At 39.2% G+C, this 9,733-nt stretch overlaps 1 protein-coding gene across 1 annotated transcript; it reads right to left on the reverse strand.

The window, feature by feature from the left end:
• Positions 1-3,171: 3,171 nt before the first annotated feature.
• On the reverse strand, positions 3,172-4,229 carry LOC115682835 (secoisolariciresinol dehydrogenase-like). The gene is made up of 2 exons (XM_030607195.2): positions 4,192-4,229; positions 3,172-3,946 (listed from the first exon to the last, which is right to left on the reverse strand). The coding sequence occupies exons 1-2, from the start codon at positions 4,227-4,229 to the stop codon at positions 3,172-3,174; spliced, it is 813 nt and encodes a 270-aa protein (XP_030463055.2).
• Between the last annotated feature and the right edge of the window lie 5,504 nt (positions 4,230-9,733).

Here is a 9,733-nt window from a genome sequence, read left to right on the forward strand (position 1 = left end):
TCACTACCTAATTTGTATACAAATATGTTGATAGTGCGTTCACATTGGTACTGGTAATCAAATGTAATAACTAATGGTAGAATGTCTGCCCTTATGAATCAATAAATTATGATTGTATAGATGACTTATAGGTTGGTAGTCTTAGAATAGACGGGAAGTTACTATCAAGGAATCGGTTTAAAAGGTTAAGCAATTGGTTTTGCTTTAAAATCGGCGCTCGATCATTTAAGGCTATTAATATTAGAGCCAACTTGTAAATACTATATAATTATTTTTGTTTAAATGCGACAGACGTAGACCATCACTATTTTTGGGCAACTTATAATAATAAAGATTAGATGAAATATTAGTTAATGAGCAAGCTCGTGTGTCTGGATGCAATGCATTGAGAAGAGTCGGCCAAAAGCCAGAGTTCTCATTTCATGACTACTCATGTAAAAAAAATATTTTTTTTACACTGATAATGTATCTTATATAAATCCTTAATTAATTTCATCTTAACTCTGAAAAAGAAAAATAGCTTCAACAAAAAGATAGAGAAAAAGTTTCTTTTTCCAAAGTGATGAACCAGTCAACCACTTTCCTTGCCTCAAGTCTTATTATTATTAAATCTTCATTATTAAAAAAAATTCTTTATAAGTGAAAAATCTAACATAAATAATATGAAGAAATTAAAAACGAAGTCATGTAGATGTCATTCCTCAATCTTTCATAACATGAACTAACATATTGCAATTCGAAACCATATTGGTTTTTCTTTTTTAGAGATAAGTACACCTATTAAATCCCTCATGTATTAATACCAATAGACTATTTCATACACATGTAAAAGAGGCAAATTGGGAGATTTTAATGCCTTGGGTAATATTAGAGGTGTCAAAATGGGTCTTAAACCCATATATGACCCATTTAAAAATAAATGAGTCATATATGAGTCACTTTAATTTTAAAGAGTCAATTTTAACTGGGTTTAAAATTTTAAAGCATAAAATAAATGGGTCTAAATGGGTTGAGTTTGGAACCCATGTCCAACCCACCTACTAGACCCATCCACACACTCTCTCCCTCTTTACAAAAATGTTTAAAAAATCGAAATTTAATTATTTTTTTCTTTTTCTTTTATTTTTTCTTTTTCTTTTCTCTTCTTTCTTTTTCTTTTTTTTTATTCCGGCCGGTGGTCGGCCACGGCGACCGCCACCGGGCGAGACGACTCTCGCCGCAGGCCGGCGGCTCGAGCTCGCCGGCCTCAGCGAGGCTCGAGCCTCGCTGATCCGGCGAGCCTCGAGCTCGCCCGATCCGGCGACCTCGAGGCTCGCCCCGATCTCGGCGAGGCTCCGGCCTCGTTGACCTATGGCGAGGCTCCGCCTCGCCGATCGGGCGAGGTCGAGCTCGCCCGAGGCCGGCAAGCTCGAGTCTCGCCAGATCGGCGAGGCCGGAGCCTCGCGAGGCCGGCGAGGCGTCGCCTCGCCAGATTGACGAGAACGAGCTTCGCCGGCCTCCGGCGAGCTGCCTCGCCTATGGTCGGTCACCGCCGCGATCGGCCAAAAATAAAGGAAAAAGAAAAAAAATAAAAATAAAAATAAAAAATAATTAAAATTTTGATTTAAAAATAAAAAAAATATTAATTTTTTTTATTTTCTTGGATAATGACTTTATGGAAAATATTTTTTAGAAATGTCGCATTTTTCGTAAAACAAACAGAACCTCAATTTTAAAAAAGTTATAAAATTTTTCACTAGCTTTGTATTGCATAAAATATTTTAGCAGTATAATTTTAAAAATCATAAGAAACAAGTATTCCTAGATTAGGTTAAATATAAAAGTGTTTTAGCAATATGGGTCGGGTCGGGTATGGGTTGGGTATGGGTCGAGTCGGGTATGGGTCGAGATATTTACACTATGAATAAATAGGTCATAAATGGGTAAATGGGTCAATTTGGGTCGGACCATTTATGACCCGACCCAAACCCGACCCTACCCACCCATTTAACAGGTCTAGGTAATATAGGGGGAAAAGTACAAAAAAAGTTCTAAACCTATTGCATCGGTACCAATTAACTCCTAAACCTTTCAATTTGACTAATTCAGTCCTAAACCTTTTCACATTAATATCAATTCAGTCAATCTTGCTAATTTAGGCAAGAAATCGCTAACGTGGACGCCGACCGTCCTATGTGGCATGGCCGGCGCTGAAGTGAACAACTTTTTAATAATTTTTTTTTTCATTTTTAATGTTTTTTTTTCTTTTATTACTTTTTTTTCCTTCCTTCTCCTTGCTTGGGCCTGTGGCTAGTAATTGGCCATGGCCGGCAACCGGCCATAGGCGAGGGAGTCACGGCCCTTGCTGGCCACAGGGGAGGGTCGTCCTTGCAGCTTGCGGCCTGGGGGAGGGCCGCCCTCGCCCAGGCCGCGAGGGTGTAGCCCTCACCCTCGCCGACGAGGGCGACCCTCCCCTTTGGCTGGCCACAGGCAAAGGAGAAGGAAGAAAAAAAAACAATGGGAAAAAAAGGGAAAAAGAGAAAAACAATATTAAAAATTATTCACGTCAACGTCGGTCGTGCCACGTAGGACGATCAACATCCACATCATCGATTTTCGGCCTAAATTGGCCGGATGGATTGAATTGGTACCAATGTGAAAATGTTTAGGATTAAATTGATCCAATTGAAAGGTTTATAACTGAATTGGTACAAATGCAGTAAGTTTAAAACTTTTTTGGTAATTTTCCCATATTCTAGGAGATAATCTATGCTCTTTGGAAGCTACATTATTGGGGGAAAAGTGATAACCTTGATGATATAAAGATATTAATTTCAAGTATTAATTATATGATTTTAAATTTACCATGTGTACTTGAACTGAAAATATGGCATTTCTCCCTGGCCAATATTATAAGTCTATAATAAGCAACATGATTGTAGAATATGTCCAAGACATAGGGTTAATGGTGATAATATACTCTATTAATTTATCCAAACCGAAACAATGGTGCAACTTCCAGAGCAGGTCACATCTCTACTTATAGATTTGAGTTCTTTCGAAATTTGAAACCTTTTGGTTTGCTTTCGATTTCTACATGATGTTCACCAGACGACTTTTTATTCGGCACGAGGTACAAAGTGGGAAAGGCATGCAGGTTACAATAATAATGGTATGAAGAAGCGTTTGTCGCTAAGCACGAGCAAACAAGCCAAAGGCGGGATTTATGGTGGTGAAGCCCCCGTCCACCGCCAGGTTGTGGCCGCTGATGTACTTGGACTCATCGCTCCCCAGAAACAGAGCCGCCTCCGCCACATCTTCTTGCTGAAGAGTCGCCCCATCCAAGTTAGAATACACTCGGAATTCCGGATTCTCGTCGAATTTGAACATCTCCTTTGTAAGTTGTGTTCGAATGAAGTAAGGCGAGAGGCAGTTCACGCGAATCCCATATCGCCCGAGCTCCGCTGCCACGTTCCTTGTGAGCCCGACAACGGCATGCTTGGAGCTGGCGTACGCATGGGATGCAACCCCGCCCACGCTCGAGCTGACGCTTCCGACGTTGATGATGCTTCCCCTTCGCAACGGGATCATGGCTTGAGCCGCGTGCTTGGACCCTAAGAAAACGCCCGTCAGGTTCACGCCAATCACTCTCTCGAAGTCGGCCTTGTCGTTCTCCAATATGTTGAGCTTGGTTGGGTCCCCGATCGCAGCATTGTTCACCATTATGTCCAGCTTTCCATGCTTGTCAACTGCGGTGGCAATGGCATTTTCAATGTCGGATTCGCTTGATACATCGCAATGTACAAATGATGCGGTCTCCGGCCCCAAATCCTTGCACACCGACTTGCCCAAGTCGTTGCTAATGTCAGCTATAATGACTTTAGCCCCATGCTTCGAGAAGAGCCTCGCAGTAGACTCTCCTATGCCAGACGCCCCGCCGGTGATCACCGCCACCTTTCCCTCTAGTCTGCAAACCATACGCTAGTAAATCCCACTATCTAGTTTGACGTGAACAATAGAAACTAAAACGAAAGTAATTTCTCACTTTGATGAGCACAACTCTACTCTCAAAAGTAATTTTCACAATGTTAGATCGCGCCCATATTGCAAAAGCGACATGAATGAGCAATGCGGTGTTGCTGTTTTGTTATCGGACTTGTGAAAACACACTTATGCTGCATAAACTCATCCTATGTGAATGGACGTGCATACCTTCGCGCAGCCTGGCAGAGGGGTGCTCTGGTTGCCATGATTCGAAGATTGTAACAAAGATGGCTCTAGCTATCAGCAAGTGGGTTTTTGTATGATTTGTGACTACAATCGAACCAAAACCTTCTCATTATATTGATTTCTTTGGGGGGGGGTGGGGGTGGGGGATGGTGGGGGATGGTGGAGGTGTGTGTGTGGTGGTGTGGTGCGGTGGGGGGGTTGGTGGTGGAGACCTAATCTTACCCATTGAGCCAAGGGAGTTATTGCGTTATTTCAAGGATAATCACAATTACGGTGCCACCCTTTAGTCATCAATATCTTATTGTTGTTTGCGACAAAGAGAAGCATCATCCTTGTTTCAGTCATTACAATACAATTGACCATAACAGGCGTCATCCGAGGTTCGTCCTACATTAACTGATACATGCATGTATCAACCTATGAATATGATGTCTTCTCTAAGACAAGTGGGCTTTCTTTTTTTTTTTTTCCCACCCCATCAAATGGTTGATCCCCCTCGAGCATCTTATTCATGGCCTATGGATACGATTATCGTTTGCATCAAAGATGCCTCTTGTGGATTTTTTAAGGATGTAAAGTACCAAGTAGAGTCCATCCGCAATAGACATCTCCCACTTGTTCACATGGAGCTAGAAAGATACTTTTTTTGGTAAGTAGCTTTATAATTAGTTGAATCCATTAGCAAAACATAAGCCGTGACGTTGTTAGTCATATATGGTCTTATTATACAAGAAGAAGTCGTAAGACTCGATAAAACTTATCTTGAACATAACATAGTTTATGGAAAATGTCATCTTCCACTTACTGGAATTTCGGGTACTGGTTCTCAAAGTATCTTCTTATGGATTTAGTCCTCTAATGGTAATCGCAAGTGCAACAATGTTGTTTTTTTTAATTAACTTTTTTATTATGTGTAGTATTTTTCTTCCTTTTATCTAGTTGATAGCATTTGTATTTCGTTGGTAAATACAAAGAAAAGTGATAGGATAGGCATCATTACCGGTAAAATGAGCGTAGAAAAATTTGATGAAATGAGTCGAGACTTTCATGGTTCACCACTTTTTGCAATATTGCGGTAAAAAAGAATTGAATATGATAGTAAATGGAACAATGAATTAATCGGATATCAGATTTACGTGGTTCAGTCAGTTTGACCTATTCCACGAGGAGAAGAATACTATATTCTACTTTAGATTAAGTAATACTGTGGAGATTATAACCATGCTCGAGTCATTTAAGTATTCTCAGTGTTTTTTCGCTCTTAATTAAATTTAATAACTCACATAGTGTGTATGTCTAAACTTTTCGTGAAAGAACCTCCAAATCTCACAATGGAATATAAGTCCAAGCCGCACTTAAACTATGCCATAACCGTGAACCTTGAAACTCCACTAGCACTTTATCTAATCCACAAAGACTCTCGGACACAACCTCCTTTAGCATAAATAAAACCAAACCAATGTTGCATTCATACCCGTTAAGAGATCGAACTCACAACTTATCAAACTTAATAGTTACAATAATCGTCCATTGTGTTGGAAGTGCCGAACCTTGGCGCACATCGCCGAAAGGCAAAACTGTAGCACTAGATGGAAATTTCGGTGTGTGCTCATTTATGAAAACGAATTAGGTGATCGGCCGCCGATTTTGGTTTGAGATTTGCTATTTGAGCGAGTGATCTCTAACCTTGTTATGATGATTCATCTGGTTATCTGGAGATTATTTTATTTTGAAGTTGTTTGGAAGTTGTCTTGTATTTTCATGAAAATGAATGAAATGTTACTTTGACCAAAAAAATATCAAGCCGATTTGTCAGAATTATTTCACTTATTATAGGAAAGCAAAACCGGTTATTTACCAAATTATAGCAATCTTTCTCGTGCATTTGCGGTTACCATTTAACAAATACTAGATCCGAACACGAGAGACTAAGGGCATGTGCCTATATCGAATGTCAATTTCCTATATCGAAATTGACGATGCTTGGAAGTTCAGTACGTACAAACCAAATGAGAAAACCAATAATCCACGTTCCGCTTCTATTAGTTTTTGTCCTATTCATACCTTTTCATCTTGTTAAAATAGCTCTGCCCAACCCGGGCTTTCAAATAGTTAATGTAGAAGGTAATGGTTTCGAGCAATCTCAAGGGAAGTGGAAGGGAATAAAGTTTCGCGACGACGGAACTTGTAGATAGACTACGACACGGGAGCGGCTTCGTCGAGATTAATGATCGCTCCTATCTACCCCGTAGTTATCCAGGGATTGAAACCCTTTTTTCGTTCTAATTCCTTCTTTAATGAGTTTTCATCGACTGCTGTCGACTAAATTAGTCGACTTAAGCACGTGAAATGGATGGAGATGGAGACATTTCTCAGACCACCGCCCACCCGCTTGGACTCATCCTTGCTCCTGGAGAACATGGTATATGCATTCTGCAATGCCCTGATGGCCCCTACGATTCCACCAGAAGGAAAAAGACAGAGAGAAGTGATCGATGATCAGGAGGCGTTCTTCACGTGCTTGACGAGTCTTGGTTTATTCTAACTTGACAATTATTGGGACTTGAAGCACGTTATTAAAGCTTACGCACGCACGTCCCATGTCAGATGCAATCTAATTCTGGTCTTGGAAACGTTCTTTGTTTTTTTATAGTCTTGAGTAGCGTGATCCGTCAGCGAGTGTCAGCGCATGTGTTCCGGTCGATTCCTACCCATCATTGCACATGGATGAGCAATCCATAGTTGGGTCGCATTCGCACCGTACAATATAGGGATAATTACAAAAGAAGGAAATCGTGAATCTATTGCGTTTTTACTGATTCAGTCATGAACTTTTTAATTGTGACAATTTAAATATTAACCTTTTTCATATTTTGTTGATTGAGTCCATCCGTCCAATTTTGGACAAAAATCACTGACATGGGATGTAGACGCTGATTGTCCTACGTGGCATGACCGACGCCTCACATTAACAAGGACAAATTTTTTTAATTTTTAAAAAACTTCCGATTTTTTTAATTAATTTTTATTTTTTTCTTTTCTTCTCCTTTCTTTCTTTTTTTTTTCCTCACTGTGGTTGGCGAGGGTGAGCTCACCGCGGCTGGCTAGGGTCGCCAGAGCCCACTAGGCAAGCCTCGCCCAAATCTAGGCAAGGTGGCTTTTTCCCGCGGCTACGATGGTCTGGGTGACTTGTTCAACAATTTGAGCAGCAATATGGAGATCGGATTTGGGTTTGGATTCTCGAATTGGAAAAAATTAGTAAAAATAGGTCGAGAAAAACCGCAACATCAATCTACCTATGCATTGCACGTGTTTTTTTACTTAAATAAATTTTTAGTTGAAAGGATTTAATTGAGATATACCTAATAACGATTCTCTCATCTCAGTTAGAATTAACAAATTTTGGAACTATTCTTTCCTCGAATTCTTTCTACATTTTAGCATGTTGTGATTGTTATTAATTAATTTCCTAAGAACTCATCTCAATTACTATAATAGGATATATGGCTCATTCGGGGTTGGTCCTCCGTGCTTGATGGTTGCTGCCGCTAATTGCGTTGGTGATACGGAGGAAGTGGCGGCAATTGGTCGAGAGAAGCCGCGAGTTTAATCTACTCGTGTATTGCATCTGTATTTCACAAGTTATAATTTCCTTATTCAAATTAAGTTTTGCTTGCAAGGATTAATTTGAGACATTATAGTTTTGATTTTTCTCAATCTCACTTAGAAATTAACAAATTTTGGATCTCTCATTTTCCTCCAATTCTTTCAATATTTCATCATATCCTAATTGTTTAAATGACCAAAAGAATTAAACATTTCATTATACTTATATCATATTTTCCTCTCTATGTAGCTGCTTAAATGATCAAGCCACTACAAGTAGGGGTGAGCATGATTCCAGGGTAAAATCCGGAACTTGAGAACCTGACCAGTGGGACCCATAGGTTTCAGGTTCCAAGGTATGCAGGGTAGGTTCCAAGTTCAAAAAATTAGGAAACCAATTTCGACGGATAGGTTCTAGATCCTAAGTAGGTGAAACTTGGAACCTAGAACCCGAAATCTTAAACAAGTTTTTTGTGTTTTTTCTTGGTATCTGTTTTCTCGTAATCCCGCGGCGTCCCATGGCATTAGATAATGAGTGTATAATTTGAAACCACTAGTCTGAGCTTTCATTTTATGACTTGTTAATGTTTTATATTTTTCGTAAGTCTAAATATAAGTTGTGGTTTGTGGATTATAGCAACAATTGGTAGTTATTAAATGTGATGATTCACTATGATTATTCAATTAATAATATAGGTGGAACTTGGGTAAACCCTGTAATCAACCTTGGAACCTGTGACATAGTAGGTTCCAGGTTCCAAGGTATGTAGAGGAAGTTCCAAGTTCCAAAAAATGAGGAACCTATTCCCATGGCTAAGTTCTAAGTGAACCTGTACAGAACCTAGAACCGCTCACCCCTAATTGTAAGTATTCAGTGAAAATATTATTAAGGACATTTTACATACATTGCCATAAGAAAATGGGTTAACACTATAGAAAACCCCAAACTGATACACTTGTAACAAATTTATCTCAAATTAATTTTTTGACAATCAAAAATTCTAAATTGGTACACTTATGATAAATTTATCTTAAAATAATTTTGTGACCATCAAAAACCTCAAATTAGTACACTTGTGATAATTTACCCTTCGTAAAATTGGATTAATACCATGAAAAAACACAAATCGGTAAACCCGTGACAAACATAGAAGTAAAATCTCAAACCGGTACGCCCATCAACTGGTTACATGTTATCCAACTTAGCAATTTGATGGTACAATTTAACATAAACTAATGAAATGTAAACTTGTCACAGTTGTATTAGTTTGGGATTTTTTATAGTAAAAAAATTAATTTGGGGTAAATTTGTCATAGATGTATCAGTTTAGGATTTTTCATGGTATTAACCCTAAGAAAATTAAAAGTGCACAAAAGAAAAGGATATCCCCATTTCAATATATTAAAATCTCATCGTCCTTTAGAAAGAGAACAGAATGAGAAGACGACGAAGACGCACCAATGAGAGAGAGAAAGAAGACAGAGGCGTGCATATCCAGCTTTGCATTGTCACAGAAAAATGGCTGTCGATTTCCCTGAAATAATATCTGTTGGAGTTATACTGATATTCGACTTGTGAAAAATTCCAAAGAATGCAGAGCAAAGAGCAACGCTGCTAGTTGTAGGTGAAATCTCTCAAGGATCTTCCTCCAATCCGAGCAATTTCCCTTCCAACGTTCTTTTCTGCAAATTTTTCAGAGAGCAAAGGAATAAAAAAAAAAAAAAAATCTTTAGAAATACATTTTTCATGCCGCAAGCCTCGGCCGGACATCGAGAAAACATCATCGCACAATGATCTTAATCCAAGGTAACTTCGGTCACCTCACCGTGATATACTGTGGATGTTGTGTCATGCTGATTCCGGAATATTTGGGCACACCAATGTAGCCCAACCACAAGGTCCTGGAATTAGAAAGAA

This window comes from Syzygium oleosum, unplaced genomic scaffold (genome assembly GCF_021117445.2).
Source record: "Syzygium oleosum isolate NSW1041296 unplaced genomic scaffold, Sole_v2.1 Sole_v2.01, whole genome shotgun sequence".
Taxonomy (NCBI): Eukaryota; Viridiplantae; Streptophyta; class Magnoliopsida; order Myrtales; family Myrtaceae; genus Syzygium; species Syzygium oleosum.